This window comes from Temnothorax americanus, unplaced genomic scaffold (assembly GCF_048541705.1).
Source record: "Temnothorax americanus isolate GAGA-0224 unplaced genomic scaffold, ASM4854170v1 Scaffold6, whole genome shotgun sequence".
NCBI lineage: Eukaryota > Metazoa > Arthropoda > Insecta > Hymenoptera > Formicidae > Temnothorax > Temnothorax americanus.
In genome coordinates this window covers 1973437-2000587 of record NW_027509751.1, presented here as the reverse complement: position 1 = coordinate 2000587, position 27151 = coordinate 1973437, and the positions used below count along the sequence as shown (strand labels likewise).

At 38.1% G+C, this 27151-nt stretch overlaps 1 protein-coding gene across 3 annotated transcripts in view; it reads right to left on the bottom strand.

Moving 5' to 3' along the window:
- Positions 1-27151, bottom strand: part of Pgant2 (polypeptide N-acetylgalactosaminyltransferase 2) — a 191559-nt gene that overhangs the window by 29285 nt on the left and 135123 nt on the right. For 2 of the 3 annotated variants that reach the window (XM_077419932.1, XM_077419931.1), the window contains exons 2-3: positions 16032-16207; positions 15376-15495 (exon numbers count right to left, since the gene is read on the bottom strand). In XM_077419932.1, coding sequence (XP_077276058.1) covers positions 15376-15495; positions 16032-16207 — 296 coding nt within the window. The remainder of the gene's footprint in view (positions 1-15375; positions 15496-16031; positions 16208-27151) is intronic. The other variant, XM_077419933.1, reaches the window with a different exon arrangement.

Here is a 27151-nt window from a genome sequence, read left to right as displayed (position 1 = left end):
TTTGCATCAGTAAGACGAACGAGTCCGTCGTCACGCTATTTTAGATTACCTGCCCCTCATAGATCAAATCGTGAAACTTCACCTTAATGGCCCGCGTGGGATCTTGGGTCGAGACATTCCTTCGTGTCCCGTAGACGGTAGCTAAACGGGAGAGAAACACGAGCGATGGTCGAGGCGCGCGAGTGAGCTTCTTTCACCTGTGCGCCTTAAAAAGTTCGATCGCGCACTTTCCCCGAGAGGACTCGATCTATCGCTGTTCCGCATCCGGTACATCACAATCGGTGGGAAAACGCATCCTTGCGGGAAAACGCGCGGACATCGATCGCGCGCGGTCCAGAATCGTGCGGCAGCGATCGATCATGATTGCGGCATGCGGTGTGCGCCATTAATTGCCGTACGCGCTCGTTAAGGTTCACGCCTGTACAACTAGAATAATTGTTACTCGTATTGCAAACCCGTCGTATACATTGTTACATATACCGCATGCTCCGTGCATGCATACACAACTATGCATCTCGATTAAACGTCGATTTGTTCTATGTATATATATTGTGTTAATATAGAATTAAATATATATAATATAATATAATATATATATAATACACAATATAAAAAATATAATATATAATATATAATATATAATATATTATGCATATAATATGCATAATATTAATGTATATTATTAAAAAAAAATGTTGTTATAATAAATAAGGTTTACAGTTAATATATATCTATCTACTTGCACACTTAATCCTGTTCTTCCAAATTTCTAGACGCAAGAAAGAACTATCGCTATATATGAACTCCCTTGGAATTTATCAGGCGAATCTATCGTTTCTTTACTCCGATCTCATTTAATTTTTTCTTTTCTTCTTCGTCCTTTTCTTATTCGATTTTCCTTCTATCAAAGTCTCGTCTCGATAGTTTCCGCGTCGTGCACATTCCTTCAAGGACATTAGTATTTAAATTACTCGCGTAAGACATTTAAAAAAAATTGATGGTATTTGTTACCTTAAACTAGTAAAGTGTACGATACACCCTCTTTATCTCTTTAGCAACCATTTTGAAGCAGTGTTACTGAGATAAGGTAATATAATTTAAAATAATTTAAAAAATATATGTAATATTCTTTAAAATAATCTCGGGCCTTTAATATTAATAATAATTGATGTACCTCGACAGAAAACAGATATACAATTTAATTAGACAATTAGGAGCATCCGACTATCGTACGAGATACGACGTCGCGAAAAGCAAGGGAGAAATGGCAAAGGAAGGAAGGAAGGAAGGAAGAAGGAAGGTGTTGTACGCTGGAGAATGGCGGCCTGATGGCAAACTGAATCTAAAGACGAGTTAGTCTGAAAGAGAAGCTATAGGATGCAAACAAATGTGCAAACAACTTAAATGGAAGGCAAACACAATTATCCCGCAGCAGTAACCGGAGATTAGTTTTCCAGGTGCAAACCGACGTACTCGCGCGTATACGGTAGCGCGCACATTTATTTTCGCGCGTGTAAACTAAGTAAGCGAGCCGTAATGTTGAAACTAGACGAGAAGCGCGACGGGCGCGTTACACGCGTCTGATTGGATATCTCATGATGAGAGCGCATAAGGCTGTTGTTTCTGTCGAGAAATTTCCTACGAGATTCCGCGATAAATCTGTACCGCGTCATAGAGATAGTAAGAGCTGCGCTCTTACGTCACCGTACGACGCATGAGGAATCCAGACAATGAGAAACGACGAAGAATAAACGTAATTTGTTTGCAGATACAAAATTTCGTGGAGAGAAAGTCGAATTGTTTCAATAAAATAAATTTTACCCAATTTTGTAACAATTCAGCCACTCTGCACCGTGTACATTCTCTCCAAGCGGATAACGGCAAGAACTGGTAGAAAATGACGGATATGCGGAAAACTCGCCAGCTTTTCCTTTATCCGGCTTCAGTCTCGAGAACTGAAGTGGGTGCCACGTCGACGAGATATCCTCTTGACGGAAACCAAAGGAAGACTCTATCCACTTCCGCGCCGCGCCGGCGAGGAAACGCGAGATCAATATAACAGATTTCCGGAGTTAAGCGGACTACTAATTCCTTTTCTTCCTCCTTTCTTTTCTCAGCGCGGGCGGGTGTGCCTCGCCTCATTCTAACTCGTAAGTTTCCGACCGGCATGCCGCCGGAGCGTGCTATTTACGAGCGGCTTCCTAATTACCCGCAGTTCCCAACGTTAACAGCGAGGCCCTCGTAATGACTGGTTCCTCTCTGTGCCACGGCAGAGTTTTCCGGTTTACCCCAATGGCAGGTGGTGGCAAGAAATGGGTGTCGGGAAGCTTTCCATTGGGGCGAGACATTAAACGTGGAAAATCGAGTTGCGTTTTGACTACTTTAATATTTGCATCCATCATTAATTATATAGAAGGAAAATACATCAAATATGTTACTCGATATTACATTTAATTAAATATATATTTATAGCTTAAAGGGAAAATGTATATTTGGAAAAACAATTAAATCAATGTTATTAATATGTTATTAATATGTTATTAATATGTTATTAAATAAATATTGATTTAATTGTTAAAACACAATTAAATTAATCTACGTCAAAAATATCGTTTGTTAAATGAAGTTATGAGAAACATATTTCATTGTTATATATATACAGTTAAACGTCACGTAAGATAGGATAAGTTGAATAAATACTGAAACAGATGTCACGATAAACATTATTCGTGTAAGGTGTCGTTGAATGAAACGTCGGAATAAGAAGATTTAGTAAAGATCACGTATCTGGATATATACGTACATGTACATGCCTCGGAGGTAGACATTTCCATATTATGTGTAACGCAAAGATATATGACGTAAAGAGAAATGCTATAGGATATCGCTGCGCATTTATTCATATAAAATATCACGCTACACATAGAATCGTAGACATTATGAAATGAGATTTTGAAGGTATTCCGGACTCTGAAAAAGATGGTTACATCTTTCCAAGCTCATATGAAAAGAAGAAATATTTCTTTCATTCTTTCTGACATCCTTTCTTCAAAGAAGCTACGCTTGAATTCACTTCGCAGATAAGATGTACCCAAAAGATTTACGTAGAAGTTACTTACATTTTCCGAGATACGGAGCATTAATTTGACAAGAAAACCATCGGTTTAAACGGGAAGGAGATGTGTAATTTCAAATAGATATATAATATTGATTTAACTAAATATTTCTTCTTCATTGATTTAACAATTTAACCCATTCCGTATAAATTATTAAATATTCAGAGATTATTTTTTTACGTTTAATTTACACCATTCTCCTTTTCTATTACACAATTCTTCTTTTCTAATTTTCTATTAATACTTAATTGCAATAATTATATTTTTTATTAATATTTAATTGCAACCTCAACTGCTTTAATGATACAATTAAATCTTTGATACGATAACTATAAATACTCTGGTTCTGTTATTTAATTAAAAGTCACATACATTAGAGGATCACGAACTGTGCAAAGGTATTACGCGTGGAAACGAGAATTTGCAGAATTGTACTAGCTGATATTATTCATCGGAGGTCAATGGAATAGATACGCGCATGTCTTAAACTCGGTGAAGTTACAAAATGGAATCCGACTCGAGTCCCAAGCGATTATAAGAAAGCTTCCGCGTAGCCGTATGATCATGGTTATTGTAAAAGTAGCTACCAGCGTTTATACAGGAAATTGCCAGGAAGCAAAAGATATAGATACCCCTTGGGATATTTCCAGTCCTGGAGACCGATTCGCATGACGACAGAACTAACTGTTGCGACGTTGGAGAATACGGTGAAAAGAATTAAAAGATAGCCCACGCTTGTTGAAATCAATGCTTCTCAATTGAAAAATAAACTAAATTGCATCTGCCTTTTGATTTATCTCTGCGTAAGGGATTGAAAAACAAATTTTTACCAATCAATCATATTAATTTTGTTACTTTAAGCAGTATTAATTATTGTACATAAATATATAAAGAATTTTGTAAGATAAGAATTACTAATGAATAAAGTAGAAAAAAAAGCTTAATAATAATAAATAAATAAAACTTTATCAATTTGTTAATTCTAATTTTTAAAGCCAATTTTTAGCTTAAAAAAATAGTCCAATTAATCTACACGTATAATGGTCATACATATAAGCTACAATGATAAAAATGAGAATTTTTATTGCGTTAAAATTTTTTTTCTCCAGAAACCATAGCATAAAAAAACAATAATTGAATGAAAATCTAGAAACTCGTATATTCAAAAAATATCATTTGATAACAGCATTAATGTAACGTTGAAATCGTACGATCGCTGGAAAAAATCACAGCGATTCTCGCGCGCAGACGGAAAAAAATGTGTGGAAATTCAATAATGAATCCAGGTTATTCGATAGTTTCCACGAAAGCATTTTTAATATCTTCCGTCGAATTTTCAGCGCGGTAGAAACGAAATTGGCGCTGATATCCGATAGTTATCGCTCGATTCCATCGCGCTGAAGCGCTCGATTCCGCGGGAGAAATTTTAAATAATTTTTATTAACGCGTCCGCTGAAAACTTATCGTGATGAAAATCAACGACGTAATCGCGGCACGGTATGACCGCGACGGTACACTAACAAAAACGACCTGCTTGTTCCTGAACGTATACGCAAAATAATTTTCAGCGAGCTCGTAAAAAGATTCACTCGGAGAGAATGAGAGAGTCGGCTGTTTATTGTCGCGGCCAAATTGAATCGCGGAAATACTCATTTTTAAGGACGTTCTCCGGTGGCAGTTGTGCTCAACTCAGACTCACGGAGTAATGATATGATTGACAACTACTTCCGTGCGTAAAAGTCTGAAACTCGTCTAGCCGCGCAGCTTTACTCGATCTGGCAAATTTTTGTTCCGTTTCCATTTCTCCAATACCAATCATGAGTACGTTCTACTTGTTTATGGAGCATTCTAAAAGTAAATAATAATGAATCTCTCTCTCTCTCTCATAAAGAAAAAATATTAAATAACTTGATTTAAATAACGTTGCCCATAAGATCTTGACGTTCTCTACTTAACCTATATGTCGCAGCGGTAGCAACGTTGCCAAGTCTCGCAGTGATCTCTCCCTCTCCCTGCCTCCGAGCAGACGAAAATTATGTCCGATAGTGTTCTTTAGACGACTATTTCTCAAAAATAAATACCGCTTGCTATGTCGAACTTTATTGTCACACGTTACTAATGATATGAGGCATCTTATACTATTTTTTCAAAAAAATTCTAAGAAAACTGTACTTATTATTCATTAAAATGTCCGTGTCGAGAGAGCTCAACATAGGGATCCCGTGTTAAAAATCGAAACTTTGAAGCTGAATATCTCAAATTTTAGTACCGCAAGGGGCATTGAATAAAACGCCTATACGTATAAAACGCGTTTAATTAAACATATACTGAAAGTTTAAGAAAATTTCTAAGAAAACGATTTTGCCGGTGAACGTCCTTAAGATACTTTTAAAGTGTATTAAGATAAGATGGTTAGAGTGCGCTCTCTTTTGTGCGCTGAAGGGACGTAAAGGGCGTCAGCAGGTGCAACGATAAAAAAGAACCGCTAACACGAGGCGACGTAAAGAGGGTTATTCTCTGAGTGTACTGAGAGGGGGGGGTCTGTCTTTACCGGTAATAAAGTTTACGAGGACGCTGGTGGATCCGGATTGTTCAAACCCTTGGAAATTTAGTTCTTCTCTGGATTATTTTTATTAAAGCCTTTTCCAAGTGTTTTCGATTTCGGCGATTAATCAGAAACAAGATCGAGTTAAAGTGATTTTTTTTGCGATTTATTAGGCACTCTCATAAATTATTTATAGAATCTTATAATATCAACTTGTTGTTATAATATATAATTATTGAAATATCCCAAAACATTGATAAATATGCTACAATATGGTAGAAATTATTTTAACGTATGATTATGTATTGTTGAAATAAAACATTTTATCAAAGTTTCGTAGTTTTTAATCACAAGTTATTTTAGAAAAAAGGTACGAAGAGACGTAGTCAACGCTCTGTAGAATTGCGTGTAAAAGGGCGAGGAGCGAGAAATGAAATAAACAACGTTTTGACATATTTCGTCGACTGTATAAAATTAGTATAAATGGCATCCGATTAAAGGGGTGCCACGACGGGTCGTCCGATAAAAAGAGCTCTAGCGAATTTACTGTCTGAGCGTGACAGTCACTGTATCGGACAGTTGTAGCAGTCGTTGCGGAAGTTGTGCGTCGTGCTCCATATTGTGAAGGCGAATCAACGCTGGAGAGTTTCCGTGCCACGCCAATACCGTCACCGCACCACCAAAGTGGTTATAGAATTTTTCAGTTGAAAAATCCGTTTATCCCGGACCCCGCCTTATCTGAAAATGGCGCCTTAAGACGATATTCCCTACAATGGACTTCTGGACGTAAAGCGCGCGAACTGTTGGACTTGGAGAAGGTACAGCGACTTAATTGCAACACCTTCACGTAGACGTCTGTATGCGCGTGGATTTGCTTCGATGAAACCGTTTTGTTTTACGTTAATATTCTAGTAAAAGAAGAATTTGTAAAACAAAGGATCGAAACCTTGTGAACCAAAAAGGTGCATGTTATAAAAATATTTTTCTAAAATTTATACACGTTTTCGCATTTTCTGATTTTGATATTCATATTAGATTCTTTAAATTTTTATGCAGATTTACGATTTATATAGGCATTTTATATTTTTAATTACCTACATATGTACAGTTATTTATTCTCATACATATTACCTTTAGAGATAAAAAATCATATAGGTATCTCCAGTTTTTGTCAAAATGAGGTAAATATATTCTTCATGTCTATAAGGTAATACAGATACGTATTTATCTTTTATACAAAATTATACATAAAGTTATTGTTTGTATAAAACTAAATGTCGCTAAAGTCTTTTCTCTCTATGATAGATATATGATAGACATTAAAATATAATAACGACAGAAAGAATGATGCAAGATCTTATCTTTTTTTTTACCGATCTTGCACACACGATAAGGGTCATATGACGACTTTAAGCGCGGGGGAAACGCGCTCGGAAATGACGTTGGAGTTTATGAAACGGCCGCAATCGCAACGCCCGCGAATCCCGGCGCATTCGAGCGTTTGCTCGAGAAGTCGGAATCGCCGGCGAAATTGTTTCTATCGGCGTCGATATCGCGGAACGAGCATTCTCCCGCGAGCTCGGAACGGAGCGGCGGCGAGGAGTTTTTCAACTGAGAAATCGGTTTCTTCGCGACGCCGACGCCGCCGTCTTATCGGCGAGGAACGGAGGGTGAACGAGGGGATCCGTTTCGCCGACCGCTTTTGCGGGCACGTTGTGTTTTCGTACACACTCTCTCGCGGGACGACGAACGCTTGAACTCATTTCGGGATGAACGGGGAATCTCTCGCACCGCTCCTGCCGCACTCTCCGTGTCGTCCATTTGCCAGACGATGCGCTTATGCGAGAAGTGCTGACGCAGACGGTAACGGTTCGTACGGTTAGATAGGGACGAAACTTCATTGTGTCAGCCAAGCGCATCGGACAAGATGACATCTTTTGTCGCGGCTTTGAGAATCTTCATAGCCCGCTGACGTGATTCGACTTTCTCCGCCACGCGAAGCTCTCACAGCGTCTGGAGAGACTCTGGGAAATTTCGTTTCGAGAAATGGGCGCACTCCAGTCGCAATTTGTCCGGATACTTTTAGCAAAGTGCGCGAGCGTCATGGAGATATTAAAATCGACTCTACCGGTCTCATCGACAAACGTACGTCAAATCTTTTGTCATATTGTGTTACATTGTGTTACGTCATTTAGGAACGGGAACAAAATGTATATAAAGAGTGATAGCGACTTCAAACGGGTCCACGTATCTTTCCTGGTAAAGAAACAATCGAAATTGATTTCCCGGCGGATCGAGTTTCATAAATATTAACGGGTCCAAGCTTATATAAAATTAAAAGGTCAGCAAAGTGATGATCTGAATTGCAGAGTCGTTAAAACAAGTTCATTGATACCGAATATGCCGGAAGGTTCGGATTCATCGCAAAGTTCGCTCGTGCATAGCCAGCTATTGTGCAATTCGAATGGATTGGGCAAGATGACGTCCTTTGTCGTGCCATCGACGATATCAGCGGCACGGTTCGATCCCGCTCGCCTCTTTCGCGGGTAAAGCTCCCGGAGACACCGCTGGATTTACTTGAATAACTTCGAGTATATATATCCGCGCGCACAGTAGCGTAACCAACTCGCCTATGGTCCTCTCTCTGCGAAAGAATTTTCGATTCCATCATCCGCAGTTTTTTCGGAATTCCAAATGCGCCGCTATAAAATAAACCGTCTTATTTAGCCGAATTAATTTTTTATCGTGTAAAGGCGTAACGCTTGACGAATAAGTGTCTTTATACTTTTCTCCATTTTGTCGTGCCAATAGAATAGAGTCTCTTGAAAAAGAAGCGCTGAAATTGTTATACATAATGCACACGTCGCACTGCAATGCGTCTGGGAATATTGCAAACAGAGAAATTAAATATTTCTATGCCTGCAACGGCCCCGAGACGGGCAATGCGGATCGATAATGCAGGAGACGTAAAACAGCCGGTGCGCAAAATGAGGACCGGAGGACCAGCAGGTCGGCCATACATCAAACGACAGCGCATATCTGGCCCTAAAAGATCCTCATAATAGAGTACAAAGCTACCCTCGTTATAATTCATGGCCGCGTACCGAGGTATCCTGGGACTGACCGAATTATTACTTCATAAGAATAGAAGGGGAAACGACGACAAGACGCAATGCTAGATTCTGCAGGGCTATATCGCGCACGATCTATCTTGCATTGTATGTACGCAGCACACTTTATAATTTATCAAATCCGAGCAAAACAAATAAGGATTTACCATTCATGTAAATTGTTGGAAATATAATTTCTATTAAAATTAATTAATTAGCATGTTATATTAAGGTACATATATCTTTAATACACGCTTTTTTCATTTAATCCATTTAAGTTAATCGGGTAATTTGTGTAAAATGCAAATATAAATGATATAATAGATACACGTAATTGAAAATATCTATCGATTTCTGCTTACATTTGATTTTTCATAAACAAAATGTGATATATCATTATTATATAATTATTTCAAATAAGCTTACTTTTTTTATTAATATGTACCTTGTCGTATTTTACAAATTAATTTCTGATTAATTAATCAAATTTATTTACAAATTACAGTTAATATATAAATCAGGTCATTTGTAGAGTTAATTATGTAAATGCTTTATGAAATTATTGTGATATACGGAGAGATTATAATATATCATTGTTCGAAATAAAATTCTTAATATCAATATGTATAATGCAAAATTATTATTAAAGTTTATTTTCAACAAAATATGCGTAAAAGCATATTGATTATAATTCAGTTATATATATAAACCAGTTTTTTTTAAATAATAAATATACAAAAGAGTAAACATATAGAATTTTAGATTTTGTTTTATATAGCAGACTGATTTTTTGACAACAACTTTTAAAACTGTCGATAGCTCGATTCTTTACTACGTCAAATAGATCGCGCGTGTTTATTGAGCTAGGAAGTAGTAGCTGCGAGTACGGTCAGACCGCGTGCAAGTAGCAAAATCTTGTTACGTCAGCCAGAAGATACAGGCAAATAGATAGTTCCATCGCCCCCTCGTCCTCCTCCTCCTTCACCCCCCCCCCCGAAACACATCCGTAACGCAACTCCGTAACGTTTATTTTTCTCCTATAATTTTTCTCCTGACATTTTGTTCTATGGAGGTTGGTATTTTCGGCGTGGCCATAATTCTTTGCACGACGGCAGCCCATGTCGAAATAAAAATACCGAAATCTTATAAAATATTGTTATTTTTCGAAAAATAACACTCGCAACTGTCTTTGGTGCAAGGTACTATTTTAGTTTTGCGTATGAACCCCAATTGTTGATTTTGATTTACAGCAGCTAACGCCGCTTTGTGCTCGCGTACAATGATTTTCGACGCGTAAATTTTATTGACAACTCCTACAAGATTTTCTCCTCAGAAACCCTTTAAGTTCGATCACAATGGTGGATTCACAAACATATACATCACGCGTAAACCTCTCCCAGAGATCCCGATATTCGTATTGATATTATATGTTTAATGCATATCGAGTTTCGTGATGCATGCGACATGCAAATAACGTAGATCTTCTAGCCTAGGTAAATATAATGGAAATTACAAGAGGAAGGCAATCGATAACGAATATCGTGTTTGCGGAACACTATGGTGACTTTGTAAGTTTGATCCGTATATACGCGCGCGCGGGTAGTTCAATGTTTGAAGGATTGTCGGGGAGTCAAATATTGCGCATCACGTAGCAATAGGCGCCGTGATCGAATGGATCTCTCCGCGGTCAAACATACATTTCTGACAAAAATTTTAAATGTTTTAATGAACGGCTTTTTTTTTTTTGCGGAAAGCGATCAAGTCCGACAAAGCCGGCTTCTCGACAATCGATCGCGTTGTAATCTCATTCGACGGAGATCATGTAACATTTACTGTTGCCGGTATCTCGGCTATCGGATTTCTCGATTGCTGCCTAAAGCGACAAATCTGAGCGGATAAGTACACCACCTTTGTCCTGCGTCACGTAATTTATATATATATATATATATATATATATATATATATATATAAAAGAGCCAATAATTCATGCATGCACATAGCGCAAATATTATTCTTGCTACTAAATTTTGTAAAGTTTCTTTTTGCATGGTGCAGATTACTTTCAATCCTAGGCAGCTAATACTTATAAAATCCATGACGGATATTCCGTATATAATCCCATCAGTCACCGTTTATATATAGACCTGAGACTTCTCTCGGTGATTCTCTCGTGATTCATCAGGTCATGCACGAAACGCAACTAACAGAATCTCCGCGTTGCTCCGTCAGGAATCAAGGCGATTACTTGCCCAGCGCGCACCGGCGCGGCGGCGCGGCGTGTGCTAGGGAGAAAACGAAGTTTACGTCACGGATCGTATCCGATAACTCACGCGGATCCGAATCCGTTCCGACAGCGCGTTATACAGAATTAATCAAACGGACGTAAACTGATACGAATCCCCTTTCGCTTTGAAGCGAAATTAATGGCATCTTGCGCAATATCGTCCGCATAGTCCGAGAGGTATAAGCGTATATATCGATACTAAGTCATATCCATTGAAAGGACTTCGCGTTTGGGGGGCTTCGTAGAACCGTTGACTATATATGTTCGTTCGCAAGAAATACGACGTAGTCGCATGGTCGCGGACGGGAGAAACGCAGAAAATTAGATTCGGCGACAAAGACAAAGAGCTTCTTCGGAATGTCTTTCAAGATAGTTTGAGAAAGAGCGCGAACGCATTTTAAGTTCGCCGAGCACGTGATCTTTTGATATACACAGTTACACAGTATTGATCGTTTGATATCAAAGCCCACAATAAAAAACATCTAAGTACTTTGCAATATCGTATATTAACTATATCCAACATGCACATATAAGAATAATTTTTTTTCTAAAGAAAAGCATACATTAAAAAATCGCTAATATCGTACATTCTTTTAGGAAATTTTTATCACAGGTATAAGAACAAATATTTTCATGTTATTTAAAGACAATAATATACAAAAATAAAAAATAAGCTATAAACACAAAATTGGGATTAACGTCTAAAATATTTTAACAATTAATATAATGAGAATTAGAATGTTAATCGCGTGTTTATAGTATTTAACAGCATAATATTACATATTGCAAAGTGTACTGTGATATATTCAATATCAGTTGCATTGATAATGAATTAATTAGTTGTGGAATTGGATTATAGTATGGTTTCTCTGGTCAAGAGATGTCCATCCGTGTAACATTTCGTGACATCAAAATAATTATACTAAATTGCAATTATCCTGGATATATAATTATATTGTACGCGAACAATTGCAAATTCTATCAATCTAAAGTTCATTTTTAACAAAAGTATTTTCACGATAAAACCAAAGTTATCTTTCTCGGTCAATCTTCTCCTTGATCCCACACGATTGCTGACAGATTTCGTTATGTAATTGTCAGCCGTGCAGGGATGAAATTTCGAGCTAAAATGTACTTTCGTATATACGCTCGATGAAAGCGACGCGAGCACATCAGGTCAGCCCTACGTTTTTATTAGCGGTATATTGGCGTAGGTTAACAAGAGCACGCAATACCATTAAGCACGAAAACCGCCTATAAAAAACTTGGCAAACTCAATTCTATTGAGTTCTCCAATTCCCGTCGTCCCGCCGCTTCTTCCTTGCGGGTTAACCGTTAGGTTCGAGTCCGGAACCCTTCTATGACCTTCGTCTTAGGCAAAAAGTACCATCTCTTTTTCATCCGAACCGCGTAACTTCGCCCGGCTTTGACTTCCTGGCATTTTCGCGAGGTCACGTCTGTCTGCGCGAGCAAGGAGACGCAAAAATTCATCTCGCACAGAGAATGCGCTGCAAAGCACGTTCCTGCGTCGATTTTCCTGAAGCGGGATTTACCTCGTAGCGTGATATGTACAGATCCGCAATATATCTCTATCTATTTGCAGAGACATTTTTCAACATGTTTTTCAGAATAATACACACACACACACAAAACTAACTTTATGAACAAAGAACATCAGCGATATAATATTTGCAATAAAAAAAAGCTTTTCTATGTTCTACAATCTTTGTAGTCAATATAATTAAACTGTAATCATTGATTATAAATAAGAAAGCAGTGCTAAATCTCAATAAATTGTGTACGTATTTCGATATTTGTTTTAAATTTTATAAGATAAGTACTCTACATTTTTTATACGACATACAGAGTGTTTCAGGTCAGGTCAATGAAATTTCAGGATCTTACAGGAAATTGAATTTCGAACAAAAAAGTTTTTATAAACATATAGGTCTGGAAACTTTTTAACGCTTCGTTAAAAAGTTATAGGACAATGCAGTGAGTCAAAATTGCATAGATGCTAAAAATGTATTAATAAACAGGGACATGGTTTTGAATATATTTAATAATTTGGTTGAAAATTATTTATCTTTTACTTTTAATAAAATTGTTCTCCTTCTAAACGGTCTCATTAATATAACCTTTGTATTATCCCTTTTTTTAAGTACAGGTTTTAGTAAAAGTAAATTTTTTAAAGAAGTGCTTCCAAACCTTGTTTATAGAAACTTTTTTCTGTTCCAAATTCAAATTTCCTATAAGATAAAGTTTTATTGACCTGACCTGGAATACCCTGTATGTAAAAATATGTAAATCACATGGCATAACTATCCACTGCACTTAACTAATGACATTTTAATAAAGCGCATGCAATGGGAAAATTAATGTATACATGAAAACGCGATTTATTGCCAATAACATCGTAATAATTATACGCCTACATAGCACGTACATTAGAGATAACCGATTAATCTTTATGACAAACAGTTGATCCTCGCGCATGATTTCCAGCGACAAGGTATAACAACAGATATCGCGACGGCTATAATTTATATTCATTGCAAACATTATACAATGATCGTAAACATGGGAAGTGTACACCTAGTTTCACGCGAGACTTCATGTATGGACGCGTTTTGGGCGGCTGACACGTTTGGCATGTAACAACGGCACCGACCGTCTATGTGTATCGGTAGAAATTTATGATCACGGCTTTATCGCTTTTCTTGGGAGCAAACTCAAACTCCTTTACGGTCTGAATGTATTGGAACTTCATGCCGCCTTTGAATTTTTCATGATATAAAAAGACGCGTATGTGTGTACGCGCGTGTATGTGTGTGCCTTGTGTCAGACAGCGTACAAAGAAGATAGATTGCCTAGATGAATCGGAAGAATTGCACCAAGTATATACTTTGCGATTCTATCGCAAAGAAACTGCCAATTAGTTTTACACTTGATTTCTTGGCTATTCTTGGCTATTATCGCTTTTATGTATTTGTATACACTTACATATATTACATTTACAATGGCAACGATAAAATTTGGAATTTCGAATTTTCGTATGTTCAATATTTCGCGATATATTTGCGCATTATTATCTTTTTTTATTGAAAGTATGATATCTGATAGATAAAATGGATGTCAGATTGATGCTGGATTTCCTTCGCAAGAAATTACCGGAGATATTTGCAGCGGCGTACGCGAAAATGGATTCCTTTTATTTTATTGATATTATGTACCCTACACACACAAACAAAAAGACGGTAAAAAACATATTCTTTCTTCAGCACGTTTAAAAAATAAAATTTGTAATAAAATAGATATTTTTTGATATAATATCCGCTACGAAAAATTACGTATAATTTGTTTCCTTTCGTTATCAATTGTCAAGATAATTGGATGAAAATTCTTCTCTGCAAATGACTATGTACGACTATCTTATTGTACTTGTACGGGAAGAAATATGTTACTAGTCAGTATTTGCGAGATCTTGCCGCTCCTCTTCGGCGGAGTAACTGCTGTTTGGCGGTCTGAATGTATGGCAGCTTGTCATGATACCGCATGAATTCCCAATGGCGCGCCGCAATCTTGCCGATCATTTGCGAGGAATAATATCCGCCGAGAGAATCACGTAGCTGCCAATAGTAGTGTATAAACGGGTTGATCGACCGACAGGCCAATTTCTGCGTCCTCTTATTTCTTCTCGCCGTCTTCTCGCTCATCCCGAAGTGCATGTCTTGCCGGGAGACTGTCTGACGGGAAATCGTATTCACCGACTGTACGGGCCGATGCATTATTTAAAACGGGGAAAACTTGTCCCGTCGCCTTTTACGGACGCGGAGAATTTATTCCACGAGACAATTTTGTAACTCTGAGCAATCGTCTTCGATGCGCCTTCGACGTTTTTGTCAATGAACGATGCGAAGCGAATGAATATTGCGATGGGTTGTGAGAGGCGAGCGACAATACGATCATCTTTTATTATTTTATCTAGTATTATTAAGCTCACTTTGTACGGTATTTTTGTGCATATTAAAAATAAGTCATTCATACATGTATGTTACATGCATGCAACTGTGTCAAATGACAAATATATGTATATATGCTATATATGTAATCATCTATGTATATTGTATGTACATTTAATCATGTGCCTAATTGTGTTTAATGTAACATATTAATATGTTTTATAATTTAATATGTATCTAAGAATAATTTAATATAGTGTCTAAAGATGCATTTGCAAGATATATTTTAATATCGTTTAATTGAAGGGGGAAAAAACAATACGATACATCGCCAAACGTTACGTAATAAGTTACTTACATGGCACTACGAGTATCGGGGATGTCACGATTGCTCGGAAGACCGTCGGAAGCTTCCTGATTGAATTTATTCCTCGCGTATGGGTCCTCGCCTGCACGTAGACCACCTCTTGAAACGTACCTGTTGCACAAAGAAAATTATTGCCACTGAATTTCTCGTTATTTCTTTTTGAAATCTCCCGTCAAACTCGGAATTCGGGTTTGGGTGTGTTTGTCACGTGTGTCGAAATGGTCGCGCCGTAAAACGCGACGTCTATCATAACGATTATAACGGCACGTCGGCTGTAATCGTTGCGGATAGCAGTACTGACGAATGGCGTGGAGAATGAAACATTCCAAACGTAATACAGCAAGTAATAACGCGCGGATATATCCCGGCAATGCGCAACACGCAGTTTCTAATCGGCGGAAAGTTAATGGATCGTTGCAAAAGGAGTCTCGAAGATAATTCGCGCCGAACCCGCGAAATAATTAATGTCGATGTGCCAACTGAAGTCGGAAGTCTCGCCGAATCAATATTACATCCGCAAATGCTTTCTAGAGTGTCTAAGAGTGTTTGCGGACCGACACCGCGGAAAATACGTTCGCGAGTGAATGATGTTCGAGATGCATATTGCAAAGCTATAATGGCGAAGGAAGATGTCTGTTCAGACTCACCCCTGTTCGTCAAAGTAATTCCACGTCACTCTCGGATCCGGAGTCGGCGCTGGCAGGAGCTCGGATGACATTACAATGGCCGTGCCGTCTGGATCCATGTACCCGCCGGAATTTCCGCTGGCGGAAAGCCCCAGGGACGCGGGCTCTTTCAGCCGTAAGGCTCTGTTTTCGTTCTGCTAACAAAAAGATTCTTTTCAATTAAAACTTGTCACTTTTCAAATTACTGTAGGTTTATAGCCATTAAAAGTTAGCGGCTTAACAAATGTTTCAGAACTTTCAATGATCTCTTAATAGACTCGAAGTTGTCGCATCAGCTGACCAGACAATCGAGTCGATGAACGTTTATTGTCGTTCTCTAAATGATTTTTTATTAATTTGGGAAACTGTATATGAGAGCTTTCATATTAGATTGTTCGAATAACGAAATATCGCAAACTATGTCTCGCAACATAATGCAGTTACGCCGTATCTGTTCTCGTTGAACATCCTGCCGTCCAACGTCCAAGCAATTCCGAGATCGGCGGGATAGTCTCAGCCCTTTGTAACTCGGCCTCAACTCCTCGCTTGGATCACTTGGCTTCGGCGCAGAAGTCAATTGTAAGGCTCTAAGACGCGGTTTGGTCTGCGTACTGACACATCATCGATATATACGCCGTATTGATTTCGTCGAGTCGCTGCGAAGTCACAGAGGGTCTTCGTATCGCGGCTGCATTGTGCCTTTGCCGGTAGATGTATTGTACCATCGATATATATTAGGTCATCGAACTTCGCTCATCAGGTTTCCGAGGACTCGCGCTCCGCGGAGGTATACCGGAGATTTCTCGCGACATTTCGGAAATAAGAGCGGACATTTTCATGGGCATGAGCCCGGCACGTACAAAAGTTGCGGGGTTACGTGGACGAATTTAAAATCGCCCTCGTTTCAGGAGGAAATGTAAAACGTAAGCGATCGGCAACGCTGTCGCGGTACATGGACTATTTTCAGTCGGACACTCGTGGCTTAACAGTGGACGCTTGTAGAATATTCGAATGGATGATAAACCTTTGCTCGTTTGCGGTATTCAACAACCTGAGTTTTTTTCGAATATGCCTGATGTGTTAATTAATTTTTAAACAATCTATTGTCAATTTTAATGACACATTGTACATTTCTCGTGATTGTGCAGTGTTTGAAAGACCGAATTGCGTGATCAAACAAAACAACAGAGGTTGTCGGATCAATTGTCGAGCGGCAGAATGGACGCAGCAGCCGGAGAAACGGTAAACGCCCTGAGACCTATATAGAGAGTAAGCGTGATAAGTGCGTTTTGCACCAGAACCATTAATGCATTGCATTGTACGCTGAAGCGGGGCGAGCAGCCGTTAATTTCACTGCGATTCTTCTCCGTCGGAAGTGCCCCCCGCCTACAATCCGAATGGCGGTATTTTCCGCGAGCACGGATCGTTAACCTTACGACGTCGATCTCACGCGCGAAAACGTCCAACAAAAGGAAGCGAATAAAGCGAAGAAGTATAAAATGTTGGGCGAGACAGCCGATGAGGAAGGCGCCGCCGCTGGGGGGAAAGGGAAAGAGCGCAGGGAACGCGGCGATTTACGTAGAGAGGCTATACATATATGCAACGTGATGAAATATTAATTCACGGGTCACGGATCGAATTACAACCGGAAGCTCACTCGGATGGTCAGTCTGCGGCAGGCTGTTGCATCCGGTTTCACAGCGGCGGTATTCCACGTGACGCCGAACATCCGCGTTGTCGCATAAAACTCGCATGAAATGCCCTCGTACGATCGGCAACCGAATGGGTTGAACGCAAAAGTGGCGTGAATCAATATTTTAACTCACGCTTTCTTCAATTTTCGTTATACGCAATCGCGCACAGGCGAATTTATAAAAAAGTATAGAAAAAGAATTTCATAATATAATATATCTATCTAATCGTGCGATTGCAACCGTTGTGACCCCGCCTTACATTTATACCATTACAATTATACTGCGTCACATCGCAATTGACAAATTCATTCCAGCGACGTATTGGCACTATTAGCACTGCCAGTAATATCGGTTTCCGGTTTCTCGCATCGAATTCCGGTAAAGGCAATCTAATAACGTCGTACTGCAGGTTTAACTGTGCATGTGATGTAATGTAATATTACTGCAAAGACATCGCATTAAGAAGGCTCAGAGATTAATGTCAGTTTCGAAGTCCTCATCCAGTGATCGAAGAAACCGCAGCGTAAAGTGTCCTTTTTAGTATAACGTAAAAGATGCGTATAATCGTATAAATTCCTATAACGTAATTACATTTTAATGTGTATATATATATATATATATATATATATATATATATATTTAAATTAGTTACGTTTAGTAATTTGCAGTAATTTTAACTCGCTAATTTGCTGAATTCGTAGAACTGTTTAATTGACTGACAGCAAAATCGTTAAAACTAACACCTCCAGAGTTTCTCGGGAAATGAAAATATTAACATTGCAATTACGTATGCATTGTGTGTGTTCTGCACACATCTCTTATACTTTATTTACATTATATTATAGTGCTCCGTTAAATATTCATTGTAAATTAAATCGACCAGTATCGCAAATTTAGAAAAAAATGTACTGTAGTCTCTCACCGAGAATGATTTTTTATTCTTCCACATGTTTTCAGAGGTTTTTTCTTTTGTTGATTTTACGAATACAACTGTTAGCGCTGCGGAGATACTATTTCTTTTTGCGGGACAAAGGCGATGAACGTGACTCCCATAAAATTCATTTTATATGCGCCAATGCAATGATACGCGAAGCCGGAAGCGTCTTCTGATGCATACATAGCATTCGGACAATAGCCGCGCGCAGAGATCACACGTTTGTTGCAACAAACTTGCGGTGGAAGTATGAAAAATGATATAGAAAAACGAGTAATAAAAAGAAGTAGCGGGAAACAGGGCATGTCGAATCAAAAGCGGATTCGCGGGCCGCTGCGCGGACATGCGGTTTCGAATAATGATTAACCTTGATTTATGCCATTTACCGATGTGACAGCGCTATTTGCCATCGCGGAGTCGCATATAGTTTAACGGTTTTCTTCATTCTTTCATCCTCTCTCGTCGGGTAATGTGCTGCGTGCAGTGTACATTTAGCATTCTCATTTTATTCGGAGGGGAACTCTCCGGAGATTAAGAAGAGTTTAAGAGGCAGCTTGAGGAACAACAGGAAGACGCCTTTCTTCCTCGCCCCTACGTTAAAGAAATCAAGTTAAAACTTTAGCCGCAGTTAGCATCCGATAATGCCATTTACGCGCGTAATTGCCGTGGAACTTCGTAGCAACCGTTGTTGATCGACTTACGTCGATTTGCACGCGCGCGCTTTAACTTCTTTTAAATATGCATTCGCCAAAGAATGCCGTGATTCGCATCGCGCGTTAATTTGTCATTGTCACGACACTTTCTCGATCGCGTGACGTACTTGGATGCAGTTCGCCAAAGTTATATTACCCCGAGGTCAGATCAATGTTAATGATAGAATATGACGCTAAGTTTCGCGCGCTTTTATTAATTTGCAATGTCGTTATCGATCAATTTACGCGTTGAGGCTTTCAATATATAACTATGCAGAGGTTTTTCTTAATCTTATTTCTCAGCTAATCAAGCACTTCAGATTTTATAGTTACTCTCATTATCTGAAAATAAAATATGATAACGTTATCGATATATTGACCTTGCTAATTACGAACCGTCTCTTTTATCTAAATATAAAATACGCACAAAAATTTCATCGACATTCGAAGAAAAGGATCTCTGCTCATGCGGTTTTACGATGAGCGAGAAAATAACGAATATGTCATTCCCCGCGTTATTGTTCTGTATTATCTCGTCGAATAACCGAAATCGATCGACGCGATATTGCCAAGGGGGGTACGTGATTTCACGATTATTATCAACGAGGGTGGCATTATTAATGCGGTTATTGCCGTGGAGCATGTGTACGCTGTAATGTAAGCCAGTTACTGACATATTATTATTAGGCCGTTTTGATATGAGCACATAAATTGATGAAAAGAGCTTTATCACATCGCGAATGATAACGAAGGCATAAGCGCGAAGTCACAGAGGATTATTATTTATTTGTGACTGTTTGATTAATTGCAATTTAGATATATGTTATATTCCAATTCAAATCCTTTTTCGACGAAGATAATTATATCATTTCGATAATTATGTATCGTTTCAGTTGCGATATAATAGTACGAACTGCGCACAAAATATATGAGAGACATTACACCATTTTGCGTATATGAAGATATACCTTTAAGCAGATTTAAATTTAACGTATATGTCGACATAATTTTTACAGATTTAATATAATTTTCTTTAAAAAAGTGATATTATCTTTTACAAAAATAGAAATAGATACAAGGAACAAATTAATGCTAGTGAAGAAAATATAATTATAATATGCAAGTGAATGATGTCAACATTATAATCGCAGACGAGATACATCTTCTTGCATCTTTAATTGCAACGTGCTACATTGCATATCTTTTCCATCTCTATCAATCTTGCGTTAAGTAATTACATATTACATACTCTCCGCTTTTCATACTATTTATATTTATATCAAAAAGTCAAAGTATCTCAAGATACAGTCTCTTTACGATCTATTGAAGATTAAGACGAGAAAAGCCAAAAGAGATATTCTGAGATGCATTTTCATGGTCACTTTATTTATAAGAAAAGAGTATGTTATTCGCAAGGCCAGCTTGTCCGATTCGCTTGTTTGATGTACTTTATTATTAAATTATTTCAGAAAATATCTTAACCGATGCCATCTCTCTTTTATGTAAATCTTTATGGACGTAACATGTTACGCAAGATAGAACGCTGAAACTAAAAAATGGAAAACAACTTAATCTATATTATTATAAATAAATAAAATTATTAAATTTAAATCTATTTATGTTGTTCAATAATTACATAAACTATTGTTTTTAATTAAAAAAGTAAAAGTCGTAACTCTTACGACATAATTACAATTTTAAAATAAGAAAAAACGTTTTATACTACTCAATGATTTGAACACGTTCACCTATTTTCGTGCAGGGAAGATAAAAGCTGATAACAAATAGTGCACGGCTGGAAAAAGAAGAAGATTCTGTCTACGTGTCGTCCATGTGAAAATATGGACTGTAGGAGTTCGACAGCGACTGTTTCTTTCTCAATACACACCCTGTCGTAATTTTGTCGGGTGGGGGGGGGCGTGGAGTTTTCTGCGGTTTCCATCTCCGGAGAGGAGCGCTCGTCGGCGAGCATTTCAAATCGACGGAGTGCGAAGAGTAGGACAGGAGGGACAGGAGGATAGAAGGAGGACAGCAAGGCGGGAAACGCGGGAATACACACGGCACAGAGAACACCGGACCCGTCCGATATGTTTTCGTTGAGTTATGAGTAGATTTGCATATAGAAACTGTCCGTGGCGGCGGAAACGGATTTGCCCGAAAGCAGACAAAGTAGGAGGGATGAGATTTGGACACGACGCCGCGACGTCGGTATTAAATTTGCGGCGTTGGCCGATCCGATCTGAGGATTAAATATTGTTAGGATCACAGAGAAAAAAAAGGTCTATTCCTGGTTCGTCTCGAGCGACGACGATTCGTCAAGTTTGCGGGGTAAACGAAGAAATCGGCAAGAAGATTGCGCCGTCAGACAAAATAATTCATTCTCACATCTGTCAGTCTTAATCAAAGTACATGGCAGCTGGATAAAGCTGTGGCTAAAGTAAGACTGAAGTTTAATATGGCTGGGGAGTATTTCTAACGGTAAGACAGACAAAAAATTTGACCGAAAAAAAGTAGATGTGCTGAATACTGATATTCCTCTCGGCCAATTTTTACCGTGCGGTAACGTAAATACGGAAATGTAAGACTTAACTCAAGATAACGATATGCAAATATGCGTTTCGCGAGCAGCTAGTTTTTTAATGCAAGCCGAATACACGCGTGCGTTCGGTTTTCAGTGAAGTCAGTCAACGTCACGCGCGTCATACAATTAAGAAGGGCGTATTAATGCGTGTTATGGTTACAAAGGGTTAATTTCGCAGGAAATTCGGTCCGGTAAATCCAGTTAGTCGATGGCTCGCTTCAGTCCTTCATGGAACGACCATCCTGTATACACTGGGCTCTTGCGGTTAATGGTCGGCTCGTCCCATGTCACCTGTGGCGGTTTCGGACGATTGCAGACTGGACCGCGGGCTTTCAGGTAATTTAATGTTTCCGCAGCAATCCACTTAGCATCGTAACGTGGGTCTAACTTATGCTAAATCTAAGATACATACATTACTTTCATTCCTGCGTCACATTTCTATATTTTGCCGCAAAGAAAAGATTCGCGCGCTAAAGAAAACAGACCAGATATATTAAATATATTCTTTTCGACTTTTTTTGTGTGTACTTCGTCTTCTTTTTTTCACAATTTATATATACATTTATTTCATTTATTCAATTCCGCATCGATATTAATTGACGTACAGAATTTCTTGGTAGATTATTATAATCGTGCAGTGTTAATATAGTTTTGCATTAACAAACAAACGCTACACACGTCACTTTGATTAAGATAATTCTCAATGAGTTCAGTTTTGATACATGAACTTCGTCGAGTGTAAGTTATTATACTTTACGACTGCATATTCATAAATAAATATTACCATTCTGCCAATAAATAATCATAACAGCGTGAATGTGCGAAGGAATGAATGTAGATTGAACAATAAAATCGCTAAAATCATGAAATACTGAATTACAAAAGTTACGACATTTAAACCACACATCAGATCGTCCAATGGCGTATGTAACATAATCCTTCGTTAATATTAAATTTATTTGGCGCGTATTGCCGCGTGTAACAGAAATTTATTTATAATTACCAGTCCACCCACTTCTCCCATGCGCGTTTATTTTCGATACATGCAACTGAATATTGTACGGATTCCGTTATAATCGAATTCTCTGTTAAAATTCAAAATTGAAGACCATCGACCGTAAGCAAACTAATAATAAACGTTTATTTATAAAACGTACAGCCAAGCGTAGATCTGTTCACCAAATAATTTATATAACTTAATCACTTGTTAAAATAAAAAATTAATGTTGCAGCGACGTTGGAATAAATTTAGTTATTTGCTCGCTTTATTACTGTATTTAATGAAATTACTTCTGTCCTTAAATGTAGTATTCTTCGTGTATTTGAAAAATTATATCGAAATTATTAAGTTTACTAGAAAAACCAATAAAGCATGAAAGTTCTTATTCCCCGCGAGGAAAGAAATTTTCCCATGTGTACAATCTAATCGCACGAGTTTTCTCCATCTTCGAAGGGTGCGTAAGTCTACACAGAGTGCCTCAATTCTGGTACACAATACGTCCTCGATCGTATCCGACGAATGAAGAGAGAGGACGGAACACGAAAATGGGATGGGGAAGTAAGACGCAAGGAGCTTCGGTAAGACGGGAGGAATTGCTTAATCTTTCATCAATTCCCTTAATTAACTGGCAACAATAGCAGCTGCCTCTTCGATCCTTTTCTACGAAAGGAAAGCCGACATCCTGCGGGATGTACCGCCGACAGTGAAATTCGATGTCATGTACAGAAGACTATTTGCTCGCGGAGAGACTTCGATTATCTCTCGTATTATGTGAAATAAAAGAAATCCTCCCTTTTTCTTTTTCTCTCTTTCTCTTATTCTTTTCGTGCACGATATTGTCGATATTGAACGAAGAAATTGTTAACTATAATATCACTGTTAATTTTATGACAACGCCTACGTAACAAAATTATAATTTTTTAGAAGAAATAAGTAGAATTTTATATGTATACGATTGTGTGATCGACGGAAAATGTAATTTCCTTTCACTTATCGGAAGGTTTTTCATAGTACAGCGATTGAGGAATGAAGTTTAATTACATTATACAAATCTCATAAAGGCTACAAATCTAGTTTATAGTCATCTTACAGAAAATTTTATAATAACAACGGTGATGCCAATAATCATTATTTTGATTTAACTTCTCTCCTTTAAAATTCTAAAAAAATTCGGGAGGTGCATTACTATACTTATATACTTATCGTCTGTTGACAGCTATGTGCAAAGTAAACTGATTGTGGGCGAAAATTCTCCCGAAACAAAACCCATTGTACGCGAGACAAAGACGAAGAATCCAGCGCGAGAGTACCGCACGGCATTAGTGTCCCCGATACTCGACACCGACTGGCAGCGAAAGGGTGAGTAAACCATTGCAGTCCCAATAGATACGGGAACAATAGTAAGAACCCATTTCCACCCTCGGCCTCGATCGGCCACCGCCAGAAGGCTGAAGCGACCTCGACACTTAACGAAACGACGTTTCTTATCGATCTTTCTGTTCGCTTGGATGTGAACCGCCTTACTCGCGCGATGCGCCGCGATGGAGAGAAGCCGAGGATACAGCTTGCCTCGTCGCTTCTCTCTATTTTTCGACCTCTCGCAATCTCGCTCTTCCCTCCTCCCTCCATCCACCTTTCTTCCACACCGCATAAAATTGCACATAATGGTATCGTGGAATCACGTTTGTTAACTCGCGGTCCGGAACGCTTGAGAGAAACGGTAAATTTTTTTCAGACAAAACCAGGTCAGCGAGAGATAATTCATCACAAAGTTCGGCAATTTTTTCACTTGCCGCGGTAAAATGGATTTTTTCCGCGAATCAATGATGGGAGATAAAAAGCTCGAGCCTCAAACATCGCGTTTTAACAAAGTTATATTTATATAATTAAGGTTTTTTTAATATATTTCCCGATGTTTCGAGTTGGCTCGTTTAAAATGCTGATGATAAAAAAAATATCAGAATTGAAATACACCGCAATGTATTATTTATAAGATTCTTTTTTGTTTTCAAGATTCGTATAGATATAAATGTATGCTGCAAAGTCACTTTTTAATTAAAAATACAAATAGTCTCATACAATTTTTCTAGTAAAATTTTGCAGTAATTAATTCTTATTAACCATATTTAAACTCAATTAAACTGTGACAAGAGTCAGTCGTTATGTAGATACAAGAAGTATTCCTTGGTCTTTTATTTAACGATCTTAAAATGCTATATCGTACCTACTGATTACATATACATCAGTTGAAATTTCGCGAAACACGCACGCACAGCATAGATTCTATTCGTAATACCAGATATGTGGCTCCAGGTAGAGTGTACCATACTCGTGTAATCCACGTGGTTGCCGTTGCGTCTAGCGTGACCTGTATGCTAAGCCCCACGTCTACAGAACCACATGCATCACGCTGATATAGGAGACATTAATGCCACGTCGTACGAGCTACACGTGTCACCCCCGTTTCAAACCGTGCGCAACCGTCAACCCGGATTCTTCATCTTTATCTCCGGCGGAATTCCATTTATCTTTGTTACCGTGCAGTTTTGCGAAGTGCGCCCGGAACATTTCGCGGCGCGACAACTATCTCATTATCCATGAATGCTCGATGTAACAAGTTACTCATCGGCTGTGAAGGATATATTTACGATCTTATGTCATGATAAATTACGTTATCTCCTATTAGCTTCAAGATAACAATTTTATGACACGCCTATCGCGAGATGTGATGACATAACGTACATACATTCTATGTTTGCATCAATGTCATTCTCATATTATCTTATATAATGAATAATGTCACTACATTATACAGATGAAGCATATTAAATTCGATAATAATTATTTATAGATCACGTTAAGGCTTATATTTGTTATTAAATGTATAATAAAGATATTATTATTGTTTCTGATCTTCACTGCAAAGTCAGTCTCCTTTTTCAAGTACGATAATTGTAAAAATTATTACGCATAAATCGATACAAAAAGCGACGCATTGTATTAGAAAAATTGGTAGAAAATGTGAAATACAATACGCATCGCGGTAGCTTATAACCAGAAACGGCAATAGTCGATACCAGACGTAGAGGCGCGAAGAACTTGAAACCAGAAGAGCTTTCTCGTGTCTTCAGCAGTCCTCTCTAATGTAAATTTACTGTTACTCTTAGCAATTTCTTTCCTGCGGAATGCACTTTTGCATCGCGCGGCGGCCCAAATCGCGTTTTTTAACCCGGCGCGCCGTGTCGCCGTGAAGTATGAGCATATATATCTATGAAGTCGAGAAGATCGAATATGAGACCCAGTCACGGTTGTCAGAATAACATATTGATTTTTTAGCCACGATAAAGAAAAAGAAGGAGAGTTCCTCTTCTCTGGCTGCACTGTCGCTTATCATCGGAATCGTGACTTTACTGATAGTATCGTGCTTTCGTCGTAAGAAGTATACACATTGAACAGAAATAGGGTACAAACGTATTATGCGACAAGCGTCGATCGATATTTGGTACATACAAATAAAAATATCTCGATACATATTATATGTAGATTTTTATATGTTTAATTAAATTAATAGAAGGTTATGTATATATATAAACACGGGCTATATAAAAATGTTTGCATCTTAATAATAATAATAATAATAATAATAATAATAATAACTAAAATCATTAATTATTAGAATAACAATTGTGTTTCTTAGCTCAATTCTTCTAAATTTAAACAATGATTTATTTAATTTCCAGAAATAGAGGAATTGTAAGAAATATTGCTCAAATTAAACAGACAATTTGAATCTGCTTAGAACTGCCGGAATTGACGACTGTTTTTCCAACTACCTATTAGATTGGTAGGTACCTTAATCAACGTTTTCAATTAAACGCACGCGAGTTGAAAAAATTGTTAAGTGATACATTTGGACGCAGATTACGTATGGCGTGAAAGTGATGCATTCAGATGGAAATTGATTGTTATGCTGGACGGACGTGACACGTTATTTCTCGCGTGTTCACGCATGGGCCGATAACGGTGTAATTTATCAACGAATGGAAGAGAGTCGTCAAACGATCGACATACGTTATACTCGATGACCGCGATAACGGCGAACGTGTTATGCGTCGGTAATCGTTATACAACAATCTATAGTCTGCCTATTCAAGGAAGAAAAAGAGATGAAAAAAGAAAATTTAAACAATTTCATAAAAAC